Genomic DNA, 22,540 nt, shown 5'->3' on the forward strand with positions numbered 1-22,540 from the left:
CCTAGTCAGGACCACTCTGAGATAGCACACTAGAGACTCCACACATCTGCCAAGGAAATAAGTGTCTGAGATCAATTTAGGCAGTAAAGAGTTGAGAAAAGGCAGTCTGTTAGTCAACAAGTACATATTAAGCACCTACAATGTACAAGGTATGGCACTAAGTGACAGGAATACAAAGAAAGGAAAACAAATAACTAAAAACAACCATAAAACCCATCCCTGCTCTCAAGGAACTCAAAGTCGACTGAGAAAGACAACACATAAACAATTATATACAAATAAGATATACAAAGATAACCAACAGAGTGAAGGCACTAACATTAAGGGGACCAGGAAAAGTTTCTCATAGAAAATGCAATTTTAGCTGGGAATTAAAAAAAGCCAGGGAAGCCTGGAGGCAGACAGGAGGAAAGAGAGAATGTTAGGCGTGGGCAATAGCAAGCAAGAATGTGCTTAGAGATGAAATGTCCTGTAGGAGGGATAGCAAAAAGGCCAATGTCACTGGATGGCAGAATACTTAGGGATGAAGAAGGATGGAAAAGGCAGGAGGAGGCCTGGTCATCAAGGACAGTGGATGCCAAGCAGATGGTTTTATAACTGACCCTGCTGGGGAGAGTGCTATGGTCAGACTTGTGCTTTAGGAAGATCAATGACAGCTGAGTGAAGGATGGAATGGAGTATGGGGAGAACAGAGGCAGAGAGATTAGACAGAAAGCTAATGCAATACTCTGGGTGCAGAGTGATGAGGGTTTGTACCAAGGCAGTGGTAGTGTCAAAGAAATGAAGAGTGAATATCTGAGAGATGCAAAAGGGAAATCAATAGGCATGGCAATAGCTTGGATATGGGAAGTAAGAGATAGTGAGAAGTCAACAATAATACCTACTTTGAAAGCCTGGGCAACTGGAAGGATGGTAGTTTTCTTGAGAGTAATAGGATAAGTGAAGAGTTTGGGAAGAAAGATAATTTTAGTTTTGGACATAACTGAGATATACAAATAGGCAGCTGGAGATATAAAATGACAGGTCAGGAGACAGGTTAGGACAAGAAAAACTATCAGCACAGAGATAACTAAATTCATGGAAGCCAATGAGATCATCAAGTGAAAGGCACACAAGGAGAAGAGGAAAATGATAAACGTTGGAAAAGATGTGGGAGAATTGGAACACTAATTCATTGTTGGTGGAGCTGTGAGCTGATCCAACCATTCTGGAGGGCCATTTGGAACTATGCCCAAAGGGCTACAAAAATATGCATACCCTTTGACCCAGCAATGCCACTTCTAGGGCTATATCCCAAAGAGATCATAAAACTGGGAAAAGGACTCACATGTACAAAAATATTTATATCATCTCTTTTTGTAGTGATCAAGAACTGGAAATTGAGGGGATGCCCATCAACTGGGGAATGGCTGAACAAGTTGTGGTGTATGAATATAATTGAATACTTTTATGTTGTAAGAAATGATGACTAGGTGGACTTCAGAAAAACCTGGAAAGACTTATATGAACTGATGTTGAGTAAAATGAGCAGAACCAGGAGAACACTGTATATAGTAAGAGTCGCAGTGTGCGAGGACTGATTCTGATAAATTAGCCCTTCACAGCAACGCAAGGACCTAAAACAATTCCAAAGGACTTATGATGGAAAATGCCATCCACATCCAGAGAAAGAACTATGGAGTCTGAATGCAGAGTGAAATAGACTATTTTCTGCTTTGTTTTTCTTTGTCATGGTTTCTCCCACTTGTTATAATTCTTCTATGCAACATGACTGAGGTGAAAATGTGTTTAATAGGAATGTATGTGTAGAACCTATATCAGATTGCATGCTGTCTTGGGGAGGGAAGGGGAGAAAACTTAAAATGAACGGAAGTGAATTTTGAAAACTAAAAATAAATAAACTAATAAAAAAGGAGAAGGTCCAAAACAGAACATCAGGGGATAGCCTGAGAGAGCAAGCATGACCTGGATAAAGATCCAGCAAAGGATACTGAGAAGGAACAGTCAGATAAGAAGGAGAATCAGGAGAAAACATTGTCACAATTAAAAGATCATTAGAAACTTGGAGAGATAAGGTTTTAGTTGAATGATGAGGAAGCTAGATTGTAGAAGGTTAAGAGAGTGAGAGGAAAGGAAGTAGAGTTATCAATTGTAGAAAATTTTCTCAAGGAGTCTAGTCACAAAAGAGAGGAAAATTATGGGATGATAGCAGAGACAGATCACATATGGGTTTTTTGAGAATGAAAGAGAAACAGGCATATTTGCAGACAGCAAGTATACAGGGAGAGACTAAAAATAAGTGAGTGGGGATCTGTTTAAGAAGACTGGATGAAATGGGACAATTTGTACATGTAGAGAGGTTTGCCTTGGCAAGGAGGTCCACTTCTTTATGTGACAAGATAGCTAATGTGGTAAGTGGGATAGCGAATCAATTAGAAAGGTATAAAAGAATTGCCTAGCCACAGTAAGAACCTAGTTGAGATTATGTAATATAAATTTGCAGTGGATAAGAGTGAAAAATTGTTTTGTATTTTTTTGTCCAGTACATGAAAAGCAGTACACAGAGAAGGTGAGAGTAATCCTAGGCTAAGGCTCAGCAGTGTAAGATCAGACAAAAGGATAAAAAAGGCAAAGGACTTAAGGGGGCAATGTAAAACTGAACTAGTTCACCAAAGGATCAAAATAGGAAAGGGAATGTAGCCAGTGTAGGGGTGATGACAAAAGAAAGAAGTGAGGGATTGAGAAGGAGGTGGTCACAATGAGGACAAAGAATAGAATTAAGTCTTGCAACACTAAGGGAGAAATGGAATGACAACAGATTAAGGCAAGATCATGGAATTTCAGAGTTCATGGACAAAGAAACAGAAAATCTGCAGGTGATAGAAAGATTATCTCTATGCGTAACTGAGCAAAAATAACAGAGAGGAGCAGGTCATGTGAAATGAGTAAACTGAGGAACTAGAATGTTAGGGTGCTTGAGGAAGTAGAAATACATATGCTGAAGTCCTCAAATATTAAGGCAGGTTTTTGGGGAAGACAAAAAAGATGATGAGCCACTGAGGAAAGAAGACAACAGCTCCTAGCATGTTGACTACATGGTAGACAAAGATTGAATGAACCTCAAAGGATGATGGTGGTAGAGTGTGAGCCTGGATGTGGCAAGGGGGAGCAAGCAGTAATCTAACTCTCCAATCTCAACCACAGAACCAGAAATGAATGAAAGTGTAACTAGTATTGGAAAGGGTAGCCAAGTAGGTTATATCAATAGGAGGGGCCTGAAAGCCAGATGATAAAAGAAACAGGGAAGGAAAAGCTTTAAGATGAAGGTAGGTTTATTACCTACAAGGCAAGTATTCAGGAGAACACAGTGGAAGGGATGAGTAACTCTAGAATGAAACACTGGGGTGGTTGAGTTGAGGGGAATGACAATAAGGAAGCAGGCAGAAGGGATAGAGAATGGGGTTTGGACACTGACTCTAGGGGTTCAAAATCACTAGGATGGGGATATTCATGGAAAGAAACGTGGTAGGCAGAAGTTTTCTTTCTCAAGATGTTCCAAGATATTTTCCTGTATATTAATATACATTATTATTATATAATACTTCTACTTTAAATATATGTTTTGTATAAAAAAAGTTAAGAACAGGCAAAAGAAATTTACAAATGCTTAAAGGAGAGCTACATTAGTTATCTGGTATGCTCATAATGCAGAGATAAATTCCTACCTTTCCATGTTAACAGGTGGAGTGAGCACTTTGGCTGCTTCAGAGGTACGCTTGCCTGCACTGGAGGACATAATGGTTTCACCTTCAGATTTCAGTTTGTCCACAAAATTATCTACTTCTTTTCCTTTGGCTCCAAGTTTCAAAGCCTTGCTTGGACCTGAAGGCCTAAAAGGAAGGATGAATGATAAGATATTAGCTGCTGTAGAAAAAAATTCACTACACAGATTGACAAAATAGGACCTTAGTGATCTTGTCCAATGTTTACAGAAAAAGAAACTGAGGCGCAAAGAGGCTAGGTGGAACAGTGAACTAGCAGCACAACTGAGGATTAGAACACAGGACTGTTAAGAAAGTACTTTAGAGATAGCTGGTGGTACAGTACGTAGAGTACTGGACTTAGAGTCAAGAAGACCTGAGTTCAAATCTAGTCTCAGACACTTAGTTGTGTGATGCTGGGCAAGTCATTTAACCTGTGTTTGCCTCAGTTTCTTCAACTATAAAACAAGGATCTACCTTGTAGGGATATTATGAAGATCAAATGAGATATTTATAAAATGTTTAGCACAGTGCCTAGCACATGGTAGACTCTTTGTCTATTTTTTTCCCTTACTTAATGCATTTCCCAAGCACACTGCTTCCTTACTACTGATCCAAGATCAGTAATTTAATTATCATTAATTTCCTCAGAAGCCCTTGTTAGGGTGAATGCCTAAGACTTGAAGACTGACCTTGAGAGATACCTAAATTTTATGGTATAGTGGCTAATGTACTGGATTTAGTTAATAAGGCTCGGTTTAAATCTTAATTCTGACCCTTACTATCTATGCGACCATGACCACTGGATTTCTACTGAGCCTCAATTTTCTAATCTGCAAAACAGGAACAATATGCATAGTATTTTTCCCTCGTAGAATTGTTGTGCGGCTCATATGAAAAATGGCTTTGTAAACTTTAAAGTATTATGTATACATTTATTACTAATTTATTTTACTGCCTAAATAGACATTCCTAATTTTACAGAATATTCTTAATGAAACTAATTATCAAAGTTACTGTGAATAACGTATTTCTAGGGCCCAAAGGCCCATGGAGATAGCTGTATGTGCACTGATGATCCAGGTTCTAGCTTCCCACAGGGAGCACCAGTAGTTAAACATAACCCCAAAGCAACTGTTCTGGAAATGGAGAGAGATGGACACGAATTAAACTTATCACAGGAACACTTACACAAAAGGAGAAACAATAATATTTCTCCCTCACCCCCGTATTAAGTGGCCAAGCTTTACACTTCATATTATTCCATCATGTCATTCTTTATCATTAGCTTGTCTAGGTGCCAGGTAAAAGCATAAAAGAGATATGCATAGAGTCTTCATTTGGCTGTCTAGGGCTGCTGGTCCCACATCAGACTTATACCTGGCTGGCGCAGGTGCCACTTTTGTTTTTTCTGTTTCAATGACAGTCTCTGTGATCATGGCAGCTGTGCTGCCACCAGAAACTGCTGAGCTTCCAAATCCTCCAAAGCCTGGAGCTTTTTTGCCCTGTCTCTCAGCATCTCTTCGGGCCTGCTGTAACTCCTTTGCTTTACGCCTCATCTCAGCCTTGGCCTCACGCTCCTGAGTCTGCAAGAAAGAGGCACATATGGATCCAGCTTTGAGAGAACAGTACACAGAGGCAACCGATGGTAAAAAGTAAAAGGGAAAACCAGAATGATCACTGTAAGAGTCTGGAAGACACATCAAACACTTCAGACTGACAAAGTCTCACAGTACCAATTTACCTCTCGAACTGCTCGGAACACCTTCTCCTCATGAGAGTCCATTTCTGTGAAAGTCCGGATTTGTGCCAGGTTAACATTCTCTCGGTAACCCAGGGCAACAATCTCATCAAAGGCAAAAATCAGGTCAAAGCAGTGCTCAGATATCTCATTTTCTTCTAAGGCTCGGCAATATTCAGGGATCTGGTTGTTGATGGTAGTGATAAAGGAAGAAGATATTTAGAACTTAATCAGGAGCTATCTTCCCAAATCAGCCTCAGAAACACAGCCAACTCTACTAGGCTTGAGAATGTCTCCAATCTGAACCCTTCTCATTTCTTTTGCTAGTTTTTCCTTCTAAAAAGTTAATTCTTATTGTCACAAGGCATCTCTTATGGCTCTTGCATAAGCAAAACAACAACAAACCCAGTAAGTTTTAAAACTTGTTACCTAAGCATATACCACTAAATAATGGCAGATACACATAATAGCTAACTAAGTCATTTATTCAAATTTTATACACACACACACATACATATATACATATACATACTTCAATTTGGTAACACAATCATGAAAGTATGATCCCTATATAATCCTTACTAAGTTCTGTTTAAAAACATTTCTTGGAATTTTTCTGGTTACATAAATTTTCCTGGCAAAGGATAAAGCTCTATTAAAAATGCTACAGAACCACATATTGCAAAGACATAATCAGCAAATATTTTTTACAGCTGTGTTTTTACTTTAGGGATGAGTTCATACAAGTTCTCTCCAACACAAGAATAAATTTCTTCGTTATGAGCAATATCTGATAGATATCAGCATATTGGCCAGTTTGTTTTAAATATCAATCTGTTCAAATGAAGGCTTGCTGTATTGTTTCTTCTCCTCAGATTCTTTTTAGGAAGCATGAGCTCTCACAAAGAGAGAGAAAGAGAAGCGAAAAACCAAATCTGAAACTACAGAAGAAATTTTACCACTCTAGAGAAGAGTCGTAGAGTCTCCAGGTCCTCCAGGATGTTACTATTTTTGGTGGTGATCAGAACCATGTACAGCTTCTCCATAGGTTGATAGACGTATCTTACACTCTCTGTCTCAACAAACGTGTGTTGCTTTCCAGTGTTCATAAGCTTGGGGAAAGCTGCTAGCAACCCTTCAATTCGAGTCCGGGTCATTTCCACAAACTGTCGAGAGACTATAGCTTTCCCTGCTTTTGTGCAGACGGCTGCTGCCAACAGCACCTGTCAGGAATACAAGCATAGCTACAGTTATTTCAACTTAACTAGAATTAAATATATTGAAATATAACCACCTAGAGAGGAAATTGTTTTCAAATATGCTAGCCTTCAATTTATATTAATGCCATTTTTAAAAAAGTTTATTTTCTCACCATCCTCAGGGATGGATCATTCCTGCGAAGGAAAAAAAATCAAAGGTCCAGAGATACTTAGCTTACATAGTGATTTAATGACAGAACCATAATGAAAATACTCATTTAAATTCAAGTCCAGAGCTTTTTTTTATTTTAGTGACTAATAAAGAAGATGGAGTTACAATGAGAACAAAAAAGAAATTAACTACTATACTTGTTTTGCAACTTAATGAACAAGAAATAGAAAAATCTGTTTTCTGGAAGTAAGTTCTCTCTGTGGAATATTTTACACGCTGCCAGACAGCGTTGGTTGGTTCTACTGAACTGTTTTCTCTTTTTTTTTAAAAAAAATTTTTTTTAAAGAGATGGCTCACAGGGTACACTAGGGAAAATGAATGCAGTAGAAACAAAAGTGAGGTTTAAAACAAAAGACAGCAACCAATCAATAAGCATTTATTACTGGTCTATTATGTACCAGGTACAAGGGATATCAATAAAAAAAGTTTAAATTCTCTCAAATTTTAATAAAAAAATTTTTTTGGTTGAGATCTTTTTTTTTTTTTACATCACCAAGATTATTAGATTCTACCTTCACAACATCTCTTTTATACAAGTTACGCCCCCCCCCCCCCCCCCACATTTCCCCTCCATAAAGCCTCTACCTTGGTACTATAAAACCTCACTATCTCACTTAGACTTTTTCAATAGCTTTCAGGTTGGTCTCCCAACTGCAAGTCTCTCACTATACTTCAGTCATTCTACTAGCTATCTCCTATACCTGGAATGTTCTCTTTTTTCTCCTCTACCTCCATGCTTTCTTCAAGTCTCAGCTAAATTTTCATCTTCTGCAAGCAGCCTTTCCCTGTGCCATTTAATTTTAGTGTCTTGTCTCTGAGACTACCTATAATTTATACTATATATGTGTGTATGTATGTATATATATGTTTGCATATATGTATGTGTATATGTATGTATATATATACACACACACACCTTTCTTGTAGCCAGTTGTTTGTTGTCTCTCTCATTAGAATGCAAATTTCTTAAGGGCAGAGAACCATTTCTTTGTATCCCCAGGGTTTAGCACAGTACCTAGCACATGACAACCACTCGGTAAATGACTGCTGACTTTAATTTCCTAGTATATTCTTTCCCCTCTCCAACCCAAAGAACCATCCCTATTAATAAAAAGTAAAAATAAAAGAGAAAAATGAAAGCACTTCAGCATTTAGGGTTAGGGTTAACCAACACATCAAATGAGTTTGACAATATTCTGTCCTATATGTTCTATATCCATGTATATATGTATATATATCCAATATATATGTATATCTTTATACATAGTATCTCTTTAAAGAAGAGGAGGTATATTTTCTTACATAAGGGTCAAATTTGGTCATTATAATTACATTTCAATGTTTCATGTTTTTGTTGTTGCTTCCCTGTTCTTTCCATTTACGTTGTCCTAGTCATTGTGTAACTGTTTTCCTGCATCTGCTTATTGGAAACACACTACTTTCAAACTTGCGAGTTCCTTCCTGGTGAGTTCCCTCTGATTCACACATGTGTAGCACTCTGCTTTGGTGAACTCATAATGAATGTAACTTGAAAAATCTTGTGGAATAGAATTTCTGAAACCATGATGGAGGGAAGTCTGACTCAGGTAAAATAAAAGCCTAAGAGGAAGTTCAAATTTTTTCCCCTCATCTTTAAGTGGAATGAGAACTACTGAATCTAATCTCCAATTTGTGCCTTTTGAGTAACACTTCTACCCACCCCACCTGGACACGTGACAATCGGCAGAGGAAGAGAAATGACCCCAAATAGCATACAAGTGTTGACACTAAACTGTGACCAAAACCTTGCAGCCTTCCTAACAACTCTTTTAGAACCTAGCATTTCGTGAAACAAAATAAATAAAAGCACACAGGGAAGAGACCTCAATTGCCATTAGCGAGGATAGTAAGGAAATTAAGTACAGTGTTAACAGTATCTTCAATGGAGCCACCCAGAATACAGCAAAGATTACAAAAAGACCACTTTTACATTTTGGAAGCCACAATGCTAAAAAAACAACCTCTGAAATATTAGTATTAACTAGTAGTAGTATAACTAGTATTAACCAGTCTTGTCAGCATTACAATGCTACTTGTCTCCCACACAGGTGGACTGTTTCAAGAAATGGTCCTAGATGGTCCCTGAGAGCCCTTGCAACTCTCAAATTCTTCCATTCTGTGAAAACTAAGTCAATTCATATAAAAAGGTTTATAATATCAGCATACTACACTGCATATTAAATAGAGGAGAAAGTACTCCTTACTCATCTAAAAATAGGTAATAAGGTTTTCTGAAAAACAATCACCATCAAAGCAATAAAGCAGCAGACAATTCACATGCAAAAGCTATCATCTGCTTACTGCACAAACAATTCACAGGTTCATAGACCGTTAGAAATGGAAGGGACCAAAGAGACTCCATTTTTCCCCTTCTCATTTTCATAAAAGAGGAAACTGAGGCTTAAAGAGGTTAAGTGATATGCCCTTGGCTATACAGTGAGTAGCTGTGGTTTAGCTTAATGAACAAGGATTTTTAATTGTACCAAGCGATTTGCTTTAATTGCATGCAGGTCTCAAGAGATCAAACGTATCAGCTTCATAGTAAAAGCTCTATTCCAAAATAAAATAATTATAAGTTAAGTTGAAAGCTGACTTAAAGGAGCAATGAAACCTCATGAAAATTACTATGCTTTTCATTTTGCACTAGCTTTCTGATTCTAGTTCTTTCCTTCACATTGAAGTTTGATTTCATCATCCCAGCTTTCAAGTTGATTTTGTTCATGCTCATGAACTACTCACTGTAATCGGATATATTCCCAACTAGAACCAAACTTATCTTTAAGTTACATACAGCTGAAGGAGTTGAGTAAATGCTAAATAATAATAACAAGAATCTAACTCTCTGGGCTTAGATTATTTTTTTGCAAATTAGTCAATTCTTTCTGAATTTTTTAGGGTCAGGGTTAGTTTGATGAGAATACATAGGAGCTCCTTTCCAAAAGAATTGGTGATCTAACTGGTTTTTTTCCGACTTGGTAAATAGATCCTTATTTTGCCACCATACTGTTCGAGTTTTGAATAACCCCCTGAGTAAAGGTGTCTGGACAAGGATCTGACAAGAAAATATGACTCAAATCTCAAGAGAATTTCCTAGGACATTTTTCAACGGTAGTGCCAATGCTGGATTAGGTTGGTCTAGTATGGAATTATGAAAAGAGATCCAATGAATCATTTTTTAGTCCAGATATATGATTTGTCTGTTTGGGGTACTTCTTGGTGTAGAAACTCACTCTCCCTCATCTTTTTTTTGCACAGGGAATATAGGAAGTACCATACTTCTTCACTCCAGTCATCATCTAACCCCTGAGTAACTGTTAACACTGACTCAGCTTAAATGATACATGCTTAAAAAGTACAAAATTATCTCTATATTTGTCAAGTAGGAAAGGAGCTCATTGGTGTATGTAAATCCCTCTATACAAGATCAAGTAGCATATTATAAATGAGCACTAGATTTGAAATGAGAGGACTATAGTTTGAATCCCAGCTGTTACTTACTGCCTTCTTATATAAATTTACACAAGTCACTTCATCTCTCTGGGACTCAATGTATGCATCTGTAAAATGAAGGGGTTGGATCAGCTCACAGGGTGTCCCCAAACTCTAAATCTGTGACCCCACGAACCATGGGCCATGTTCCTGTCATGTTGTTATACTCAACTCCCTGGGCCCAGGACAACAAGTGCTCTAGTCATTTTTCTGCAAATCCTTTGCCTCTACCATTTTCCCCACCCCCACTTTCCACCTCTAATTCTAAGAAAATAATAAAATCAATACAATTATTTCTAGAAATGACTTTCAATAATTGCGCTATAATTCTACACATCATACCAGTAGCCTCTTTTCAACCAAATCACTCTTCCTAGCCACCATATCCCTAGTATTTCGTTTTCCCCTTTTAGAATGTAAGTTCTTTGAAATCAGGGAATATCTTGTATTGTTATTCCCATAGTAAGTACTTAATAAATGTTCCTTCTTTCTCTCTTTAATTCAATAAATGTTTCCTTCCTTCTTTCTGGTCTTTCTCACCTTTTAATCTGTGATACTTGCAAGGCATGTTCTACATCAACTAGCCCAGCTATCATTTAGGGTTTGTTTAATGAGATTTTCAATCGAGCATAAATTCTTAACCTGAGATCCATGAACTTGTTTAAAAATATGATAACTGTATTTCAATATAACTATTTTTCTTTGTAATCTTATGTGATTTCTTTTATGGATTCAAAAATATTATTTTGAAAAAGGTGCATAGGCTTCAGACTGCCAAAGGAGTCCATGGCACCACAGAGTAACTTAGTTTAGTAAGGATCTAAATTAAGCAAAATAGTTGATGTGGCAGAGCCATAATATACAAAACAACCTGCTAATTTTTTTTTTAAAATTCTGGTTACATTTTAAGTTCCAAACAGTCTCTCTCCCTCCCCACCTCACATGAGAGAAGGTCACCATTTGACACATATATATATATGTATGTATGTGTATGTAAACACACATAAGCATGTAAAACCATACTTCTATTTATCGATTCTTTCTCTGGAGGTGGATAGCATCTTTCTTCATATGTACTTTGTAGCTGATTTGAGTATTTGTAATAGTCAGAATAACTTAGTTGTTCAACTCAGTTATGCTTTGAACAATACTGCTATAACTGCATACAACATTTTCTTGGTTGTGCCTATTTCACTCTTTAATATTTCATGCAACTCTTTTCATGTCTTTCTAAAATCAGCCAGCTCATGATTTCTTACAGCACAGTAGTATTCCATCATAATCATATACCACAACTTGTTTAGCCATTCCCCAATTGATGGGCTCAATTTCCAGTCTACCATGTAACCTGCTAATCTAAAGAAAAGAGGTCTCAGAAACTAGCAGTGTCTGGCATATAATAAGCCCCTCCTTTTTTCATATGTATATTTGTTCAGCCAGTTCTCAGTTATCTGTGGCTCTTGGTGACCCCATTTGAGGTTTTCTTGGAAAAGATACTGAAATAGTTTCCCATTTCCTTCTCCAGCTCATTTTTACAGATGAGGAAACTGAGTCAAACAGGGTTCAGTGACTTGCCATCAATCACACAGTTAGTGTCTGAGGCCATATTTAAACTCAGGAAAATGAGTCTTCTGGACTTCAGTTCCAGCCCTCTATCCACTGCACCACCTAGCAGCATATTTATTTAAAATTCATCTTATTTGAAATTGTTAGATAATCTCATAAGGATTCAATGAGGCCCCATGAAGTACCCCATAAGTCACTTAATCAATAAGCATTTCTTAAACAGCAGTTATGTACCAGGCAGTATGCTGGCTGATGGGGTCACAAGGGATAAAGGAAAGGTCTCAGACCTGTAATTTCATTGGCAAAAGTAATTCTAAGGTGATGAAATTCCTCTAGAGTACTGAGAAGCTAATGAGCTGCCCAGAGTCAAATACTGTGTCTAAGGAGACCTTGAATCCAGGTCATTCTGGCTCATAGACCAGTTCTCTCTCTACCACATGCTGCTTCTCTGTGATTACAAAGACAAAACTGAAACAGTCCCTTTCCTCAAGACACATACATTCTAAATAGAGAGATAAAGGAAATTATGTGATAAAGGAGCAACAACAAACCCATACGTGAGTACACGTAAAGCAGATACAAGGTAATCTTGGAGAAAAAAGCATAGGGGACCAGAAAAGGCATCATGGTCTGTCTTCAAGGAAGTCAAAAATGCTAAGAAAGAGCAGGGAGAGTATTTCAGGCACATGGCAAAGTTCATGGAAAAGCATGGAGGCAGGAAATGGAATGTCTCTTGTGAAGAACAGAAAGGAGGTTTGCTTGGTCAGACTATAGAGTACATATAGCAGAGTAACGTATAATAAGATTTTAAAGGGAGATAGAAACCAGGTAGTAAAATGCTTTAAAAAAACCAAACAAAGGAGCTTTTATTTGGATTACACAAATGTGTAAAACAGATTAGAAACAGGAGAGAATTGAAGCAGAGACACCAATTAAAAGATTAAAACAAAAGGCCAGACAAGAAGTGATGAGGGTGCTTAGTTGAGAGAAGGGGATAGGATGTGAGGGATATTGTGGGGGTAGAAATGACAAGATGTGACAGCTAGACTCTGAAAAAGATAAATGAGTTTTAATGGACTGCAAACTCTACATAAACACTGCAATTACACAAAAAACTTAATGTGCTCTTAGGCTGCATCATGAGAGCTGGTGTCTGAAACTAGATAAATGAAAATCCTGTTGCATTCTGTTTCAGTCAAGTCACATGTAGAGTATTATGCTCGAATATGACTACTACATTTTCAAACAAGTCTGGAGATTACACCTTTATGACTACTGGCTGAAGCAACTGGAGATGTTTAGCCTGAGAAGGGGACAGAACATGACATTGGTTTTAAATATTTAAAGGTCTGACCCATGGTAGAGGGATTAGACTAGTTCTGCTTGGCCTCAAATGATAATCCTAGGAGGAAAGTAGGCCATTTAGACTCCTAAAAGGAAATGATTCCTAAAAACTGGAGTATTGCTGAAGTGCAATGGGCTGCCTTAAAAGGTTATGGGTTCCTCTTCAACGGAGGTCTTCGAGCAGAGGTATATTCCCCATTTTTCTGGTTTGTGGTAGAAGACAATCTTATTTAGGCATGGGTTGGACTAGACGCCTTCTAAGGTCCTTTCCAGTTATGAGATTGTGAAAGTTGTTTGGTACATGATAATTTCACCACAGAGATTGTGTTATAAAGTTCTTCAACAGCCCCCCAAAGTCTCTAACAATAAAGTACTACACAAATGATAACTCTGAATTATTAGAGTTTGTAAAGTGAATACTTCTGCCCAATCTATCCAGAAGTCAAATGCATTTTTAGCACTTCTCCCCTGAGCCCAGGTTGTCCGGAGGAGTACTAGCTAGCATTCCCCAAATAGGAACTGATAGGATATACCCTAGGGAGGGTTCTGGGTTTCAGCTGATGTAATACAATCACTGATTTCCATTCATCCTAATCAGGCTTCTGTTTATATAAGAATTCAAACTTTGAGATATGGACATAAACAAGGCTAGATATTTACCTTAAGGCACAGAAACAAAGCCATATGCCTGCCATAGCCATATCCCTGCCTATAAATAAGCTGCATATATCACCTATTAGACAATGGATTTTTAACATAAATATCTTGAGAATCAAACTTGAATCAAACCTGTCTCTTCATAATGTGCATGTGCATATGTTTGGCAGAGACCTCTGATTTCACTTGCACAGGGAAATCCAGTTTTAAAAGTTGCCTGAGAACAATGACAGTTTAAGGGACTTGCCCAGGGTCAAAGCACCAGTATGTGTAAGAGGCTGAGAATTTGAGCCTTAGTCTTCCTGACTCCAAAACTGCCCCTTTTTTCACTTCATGAGGTTGACTCTATTATCTATATTTAACAATATTAAAACAATTATTTATATGTATGTAAGCAAGCATCTCTTCTTGCTGTAATTTAAGCTTATTCTTGTCTATTCAATCCTCAGTGAAAATAGAAGGGAACCATCCTCTACATTAAGATTTTTACAAACCTGAACACTACCTCCAGAATTTTTTTCCCTTTTAAATAGCCAGAATTCACTTTCCCCAAAACAATGATTATAAAGGTGAACTGGGGACACTGTGGTTAGGATCTAATAGCAACCCCTTTCTAATTACAAATATTCTAAATGAATTAGAAGCTGTAGCATAAAAAACAATGACTAAGGAATCAGCATACTTTTTAGTAACTATTTGGGTATCTTTGGGCAATTTACTTAACCTCTTGGGCCTCAGTTTCTTCATCTGTGAAAAGAGAGAACTGGACTAACTCATCTCTAAGGGCTCGCTCAGGTCTAAGATATTATAATTCTAATTCAAGTTTCAGAGTAGCAAAGGAAAGCTGACTCCCTAGTATATGCATTTAAAATCTACTACTGTAGGGGTAAACACTGGATCCTTCTATTTACATGTGAGTTAAGTTGCAAGAAGACATATCATCCGATCAAAGCAACCCATCACTCTCCATTCACTCATGGTAAAAATCCAAGTAATCAAGGACAGTGATGTGGCATATTTGATTCAACAAATATCATTAGATGCTATGTGCGTAAATAAATACAATTTCCTAATTTTAGTCCTTATCTAACTTTTTGACCTCTATGGCTTTTGACACTGTTGATCACTCCCTCCTACTGGATACTTTCTCCTCCCTTGGTTTTCATGACATCACTGTTCTTTTCAGTCTATTATGTTGGATCATTGTCCAAGTCTCCCCTTTCCACATGGATGCGCAGCCCAGGGTTCTGTCTTGAGCCTTTCCCTTGTCTCTATTGCTCTTAGTAATTTCATCAGCTTCCATTGGTTCAATTATCATCTTTATGACAAAGTCTCCCAAATCAATATAACCAGCCCTCATCTCTCCGTCTCAAACTCAACATGTCCAAAACAGACTGCATTATTCTCTCCTCCTAAACCCCCTATTTCTTCTAATCTCTTGCAATGCTGGAACCATAACTGATGCTTTACTCTCTCTCTATTACTGTACTCAATCATTTGCCAGGTTCTACCAATTCTCTCTCCAAAACGCCGTTGTATCTGACCCCTTCACTCACCTTAAGTTTAGGTTCTCTTCATCTGTATTGCTACAACAGCCTCATAATTTGTCTCTACCAGTCTCTACCTTTTCCAATCCATTTTCCAGAACCACCAAAATGATATTCCTAAAGCATGTAGCTGACCATGCTCAAGAAACTTCAATGGCTCCTTACTGCCTCTACAAACAAAATATGAACTTCTACTTCTGTCTGATATTTAAAACCCTTCACAATCTGATCTCTAGTCTATGTTTACAGACTCGTAACATACAATTCTTTCTCCATTAAGGACTCTACATTCTAGCTAAACTGGTTTACTTGCTTTCCCCCATACATGTCATGCCATTTTTTCTTCTATGACTTTGCACTGGCTGTCCTCAATACCTAGAATGTTCTCCCTTCTCATGTCATCTTCTGGTTTTGGAATTTTCAGCTTCCTAAAGCTATTCTTAATCCCCCTATTCTAATTAGTAGTGCTCTCCCCACCCCTTCTGAACTATGTACAAATCTATACAAATGCAACAATCTACCAAGAGAATATAACCTCGGTGAGGTTAGGAACTATTTCATTTGTAGGAACTAAGCATAACAAATGCTTAGTAAACACTTGCTGAACTGATCACTTGTAGCTTCCATCTATTTCCTGATGCTTCATTACTCTTTACTCCCAAAGAATTATATGCCAAAACAAAAGTTTATTGCTCCCAATTTGGACAAGTAATTTCTCCTTCTTAATTAAATGTTTTGTGATAAAGATACAATAGCCATGATTATTTCAAGTCTGGTCTCTACACCTTCAAAGAGATTGGATATTTTGTATTCTACCCTTTTATGAAGTACTTGCATAGTAAAAGGGGAGAAAATATAATAATGAAACTCAGACCATACATCAAAAATTTTAAATGAAAAAAAAACAAACCACCTTCAATGGGAGCTTTGTGTTTTTCATATTCTTTCTACTCTTAAAGAAAAAGGGAAGCTTACTGAGGGTAAATAGAATAAAGACAGAGCACAGTGTCTTAAAGTAGAAAATTTGTTCTTGTCTCCCTATCATTCTTCCATAAGCAAAGGAAGACGCCAAATATCTTTCCAAGTTTGAAATGGAAACTTTAAGTCAAATGAAAGGCAAAGACATTCTTTTGGTTCCTGATGAAAGAAACAGTAATTAGTAAATCAAACAGAACTGAAGAAAACTTTTTCAGCTTTATTCTCTTTTAAGCAACCAAAAAGCACAGAAGCAACAAATGTAATAGCTGCTATGTTGTGTGGAAATGGGAAATCATAAGCAATAATACCCCCAAGCAATGTAGTCAGAAATGAAAGTTATTACTATGTGGAGTTCTTTACCTGGAATGGTTTCTTTCTAGCACCTACACCTACAGAATTCATGCCAATAAATAAGAAACCTCAACAATGATCAGTATAAATAATCTTTACCCAAGGTAACTCTCCTATCTAAAACAAGTGATTGTCATAGATCTCTGCTAGAACCCCTTGAATTTGTGCCATTAGTGTAGCTAAAGAAGGTGAAAGGGGATCATTTTAATGTGTCCTAAGGGAAAATGGCAGTTAAGTGGTATAGTAAATAGAACATTGGGACTTGAAGTCAGAAAGATATGAGTTTGAATCCTACCTGACACTTACTAGCTATGTAACCCTGAGCAATTCACCTACGTTATTCCAGCCTCATTTCTTCATCTGCAAAACGGAAGTAACAATAGTACCTACTTCATAGGGTTTTTGTGAGGAACAAATGAGATCATATATGCAAAGTACTTTATAAGTCTTAAAGCCCCAAATAACTGTTAGCTATTATTATTAATTGAAAGAAAGGAGATGGAGTCAAGTATTAGTTTCCCCAGGCTATGGGAACTCAACAGGAAAGAGTAGAATAGCTAAACTAAATCCCTGGGCATTCATTCAGGGAAAGAAGTAGGTTGGATCAGAAAATTTCTAAGGTTCTATCCAGCTGTAAAGGCTGTGGGGGAGGGGGGGGCGGGAGGGAATTGATTTGGAGTTAAAGATCCTAGATTTAAATAGTGGCCTGAGTGGTCTTGGGCAAGTCATTTACCTTCTGTGAGACCCCCTTTTCCTCAACTGTAGAATGAGGAAAGGACTCACTTTGCCAGTTCTAACCCTATAATCCTATGACCTCCAGCAAGGGTGCCTCATGAGGCAATCGACTTCAATTTTCTGATCACTCTAATTATTAGGAAGCTCTTCCAAATAACAAGATTAAGTCTGCCTCCATATAATTTCTATTCATTGGTCCTACTTCTACCATCCATATTCATATATTATGTGTAATTCACATGAAAGACCTTCAATGTTTGAGGACAACAGTTGTATTCCTTCTACACCTTTTTCTCTGGACACAATGCCCCTCTTAAAATTTAGGACCAGAAGTGAATATGATGTTCCATATGTGGTCTCACTGGCAAAGAATACAATGGGAATACTACTTTTTAAATCAATCTATCAACAAATATTTATTAAACCATTAAAATGTGCCAAAGGGCAGCTAGGTGGCACAGCTAGTGGAGCCTGGAGTCAGGAAGACTCATCATCCTAAGTTCAAATCTGACCTCAGACACTCACTAATTGTGTGACCCTGGGCAAGTCACTCAACCCTGTTTGCCTCAATTCCTCATCTACAAAACAAGCTGGGGAAGGAAATGCCAAACCACTCCAGTATTTTTGCCAAGAAAACTCCAAATGGAGTCGTGGAGAGTCAGATATGACTGAAAAACGACTTAACGACAACAAACTTGCCAAATACCCTATGAGGCACTGGAGTTACAAGTATAATGAGATAATCACTATTTGCAAGAACCTTACATCCTAAGAGGGAAGACAAGCACACGTATAAAGAAAATAAGTGTAAAGCAGGGTAACTAAGGAGGAGTTTGGACACTAGTAGATGGGGGGAATCGGGTGCTTGGTGGTGCTTGACTTGCGTCATTAAAGAAGAGAGGGACCTTATGAACCTGAGATAAAAGAGGTAGTACATACCTGGAATGGGAGACAGCCAGCTACAGCAAAAGCCTAGAGATAAGAGATGGGAGTGTTGCATGTGGGGAGCAGAGAGAAGGGCAATTTGGCTGGATTGAAGAGGAGTAATGAATAAAAGAATGGCAAGGTAAGTTAGAACAAGGTTGTGAAAAGCTTTAAAAACTAAACAGGGTGATTTCTATTTTAACCTGGACACTATGTTCCTTTTAACATTAGCTTTTTGGATGCTAACATCACACACGGTTGACTCATATTTGCATACTACTGAAGTCCAGGGTCTTTTCCACACAAAATGATATCTAACCTTCTCTTTCCTGTACTGTACATGTGTAAATGATTGCTTGAAAGCACAGGACTACAAATACATTTTTCTCGATTAAATTTTACTTAGTTAGATCTGGCCCATCATTATAGCTTTTCAAGACAGCTCATGATCTAGTCACCATCCCTCCCAGTTTCATGTCATCTACAAATCTGCTATGTACTAACATCTGTATCCTCAGCTAAGTCGCAGATAAAAATTCAGAATAAGACAGTCCTATAACTTGTCATTAGGAATCTAACTCCAGGATGACATTAATCAGATTTCTTTGGGTACAGTTATCCAACCAGTTTTAAATCCACCTAACCATGTCACCTATATTTCTCTATCTTGTCCACCTTGTTGAAATTCAGACACATAACATATTTACATTTCCCTTATATACCTGTGCAGTGATTTTTTTTTTAAAAAAAAAAAGTTAACTTGGTATGACTTCTGAGCCCCACCCTGGATTTTATGATCAATATTTAACTTTTTCAATGACGATAAACAATGTTTAATAACCCATTTTAGAATTATATCAGCAATCAACAGCAAGTTCACTAGTCTAGAACGTAAAGACCACTATTCTAAAGGTTAACAGAGATTTTTAAATAAGTGTGCTAGAATCATAAGAATTTAGTACAGAGTCCATGTATTCAGGTACAATTTTATTGCAGAAAATGCAGCGCTAAGACATGGTGTCTACTACAATAATTTTGGCTCGTTAATTTGCAGAGTATTAAAAGGGAAATTAAACCAATCACTTCTCCAATGAAGTCATCAACAAGAACTTAAAGAACTTTAAAGTTCACTTAATTGCATTTCGAGATACAGCCTTCTTAAAGTATGTGGCTTTTGTTAAAAAGATATATTATTAAATATATTAGGTTTAACAATATCACAGGTCCCATCCAAGTGAACCCTGAAGGAACATTTGTTCTGTAAGATGCTTCTTATGGAAGTTTAATAACTCTTTAAATACTCAAGAATGTCCTCTCTGAGATTTAGTTTCCTCATCTGCAAAAAAAGTTAGATGTCTTTCAGCTCTCAAGCTATGATCCTATGATCACAACCGTCCCATTTCCTTAATTCCTCTCACCAAATTGGAATGAGATTACAACAGTAAGCATTTAGCAAATACTTATTATGTATATGGCATTTTTGAAAGCTGATGGACACACAAAGATAAAGAGAGACATTGGAATGTCTGCAGGAGGAAGATGGAAAAGATGTATGCCTATCATCTTCCAAATATCTGAAGACCTTTCATGTGGAAAAGAGTTACTCATATTGTATGGGGTAGTCCCTGCTCTCAAAGTGCTTAGTTTGTAAAGGGGGATATAATATTTATACAGATAAATAAATACAAGACAATTTGAGGAAACAGAAACGTTTAACAAAGAGGATGGGAAAAGATTTCCTACAGAAAGTGGAACCTTGAAGAAAGTAAAGGATTCGAACAAGCAGAGGTGAAGAAGTGTTTTTCAAGTATACAAGATGGCCTGTGTTAAAGTATAGAGGCTAGAAATGGAATATCTGGATTGGCAGAACAGTTACTTACACAGGGCTCTCATTTATCTGGAATTTTTGGTTGTGAAAGCAAAGCATGGCCCAGGGTCTACAAGTTGAGGTGGGGCTGGCACATAAGCAAGGCTCTGGCCTGGAACAGGGGGCACAGACTTAATGAAATAGATACTTTACTATATTCAAGAAATTACCATTCTATAGGTAAACAGAGAATGAAAATACCGCACCAACCTACCAATAGCACTCAGGACTCTAGAGAAAGTTGTGATAGATTCCCCTAAAGAACCCATATTTTCACGTATGTGAGTCATGCATGATCTAGATGTTACATTATACTAAAGTATGCATGAACATAAAAACATTCATCTAAATAAACAAAAAGTGCAAGACTCACGTACCACCTGAGTTTGCAAATCCAGCTGTCTTTTTAAAGAAAGATTTCAGAGACCGTTCACTTAGCTTAAAAGATAAAACTCTTAAAACACGAAACTTTAAAGCACCTAAACAGTTACATTCAGAATTAAATGCATTGAAATTCACTAAAAAGGATTTCAGCATGTGAGAAGGATGTGTAAAAATCCCCATTCAATATTTTGGTGATTATTGGAATTTTAAAACCAGATCTGTTTTTCTGGAAACTTTATATAATGCTGAACAAAAATGTTACCAAGAACTACTGTTTTATGCAACTTATCTAACTAAAATAACCCTGTCAGTTTCTTAAAGTCCAAGCAACATCTTCCCTCCTATCTCATTTGACCATCAGCAAAAGCCATTTTGACCAGCATCAAATCACACTGTCAGCTCTTCAATATGTGGAAAGGTACTTTAAATCAGAATACTGACATACTGTTAAATGACTAGAAAAAGTGTAATGGACATGAAAACATTAGGTATCCAAAACAGCAAAATGAAGCTACTGAATTTTAATTTAAAGGTGTTACCAGAATCAAGTTTGGGGTAATTAGAAGCTAGAGTATTCTCATACAAGTAAATTATTAAAATTATGTTTTTTTCTCCAAGTGGAAATAGTATTATTTCCACACTAGAACATATAATCACTCTCCCTAGATGATTCGGGGCCAGGAGGCCCAGGATCAGTCCTATACTTGTCTATTAATTTATTCTTTTTCTACTTAAGAAATTGAGATATTTAAACAGATTGAATTTGTTTAAATATCTCCATTTTTAAAATAGTTTATGAAAATTTAAGAGTTTAAAACGAAGGAGTTTCTAGGGTAACAGATGACACTACCTCTCTAAATCTAAACTCCTCAAGGATCCCAGAGGCCTGGTTCTCCACGTTTCTATGCCTTCAACTGGACGTGAACGGGGGCCGGTCGATCAGCAGTGGGTCCTGAGCTTTCTCTGCTGGAATCAATGGGAAGGGAGGGAAAAGATCTCAAGATAGCCTCGACGCAGCTAAACCCGGCACTGATACAGATCACTCTTTAAAAGTACAATTTTCCTGTACCGAAACCTATTACATGGAAGCACCGAACGGGGATGGGGAGTCCAGGAGACTAGCAGGGAGGGAAGCGCTGGAGAAGCGCAGCCCGGTCCAGCCCGGCGCCCGCCCGCTCGCTCTCCTCGTCCACGTATCTCGAAGGGGGAAGGGGCCTGCGGAACGGAAGGGAGGCCCAGCCTGCGCTCCGCTCCCTCGGGCAGGGGCACAAGCCCCCAGGCTGGGCGCCGGCCGCAGGGTACCGGCGGGAGCCCAGCGGGGGAGCTGCAGCTGGCCCGGCGTCCGGACGGCAGGGGGGCCCTCACTGAGATTCCCAAGGCCTGAGGAGGGCCGGTCCAGGAGCATGGTGCCCGCGGGGCCCCGCGAGGAGGGCTGAGGCGGGGCCGCTCCACAGGCAAGGCCGGCTGGCCGGCCCGGGAGAGGGGCCGCCGGATGCCCGGAGGCCGGACCGGGGGCCCAGCTCGGATCTTACCATGATGAGGGCGGTGGTGCGGCGAGCCCGAGCTCTGGCTCCACTGGGCACAGGGTTGAGGGACCCGGGAGGGGAGGACCGGCCACTTCGGACCTGCCGCTCCCCTGACAGGAGCCACCAGCGCTTCGCTGCTTGCCAAGATGGCGGCCCCGAGCCACGTCTCCAACCGGAAACGGCGCGGGTTAAAGGGCAGG

At 38.4% G+C, this 22,540-nt stretch overlaps 1 protein-coding gene across 2 annotated transcripts in view; it reads right to left on the reverse strand.

Annotated features, from left to right (window-relative positions):
• ARCN1 (archain 1) overlaps positions 1-22,532 on the reverse strand; it is a 33,712-nt gene extending 11,180 nt beyond the window's left edge. The window contains exons 1-5 of one of the 2 annotated variants that reach the window (XM_072613058.1): positions 22,347-22,532; positions 6,462-6,725; positions 5,506-5,685; positions 5,142-5,347; positions 3,726-3,890 (exon numbers count right to left, since the gene is read on the reverse strand). In XM_072613058.1, coding sequence (XP_072469159.1) covers positions 3,726-3,890; positions 5,142-5,347; positions 5,506-5,685; positions 6,462-6,725; positions 22,347-22,349 — 818 coding nt within the window. In that variant the 5' untranslated portion in view covers positions 22,350-22,532. Of the gene's footprint in view, positions 1-3,725; positions 3,891-5,141; positions 5,348-5,505; positions 5,686-6,461; positions 6,726-21,664; positions 22,255-22,346 lie in introns of those variants that run through there. The other variant, XM_072613059.1, reaches the window with a different exon arrangement.
• Between the last annotated feature and the right edge of the window lie 8 nt (positions 22,533-22,540).

Source organism: Notamacropus eugenii, chromosome 5, assembly GCF_028372415.1.
Source record: "Notamacropus eugenii isolate mMacEug1 chromosome 5, mMacEug1.pri_v2, whole genome shotgun sequence".
In the NCBI taxonomy this organism is placed as follows: Eukaryota; Metazoa; Chordata; class Mammalia; order Diprotodontia; family Macropodidae; genus Notamacropus; species Notamacropus eugenii.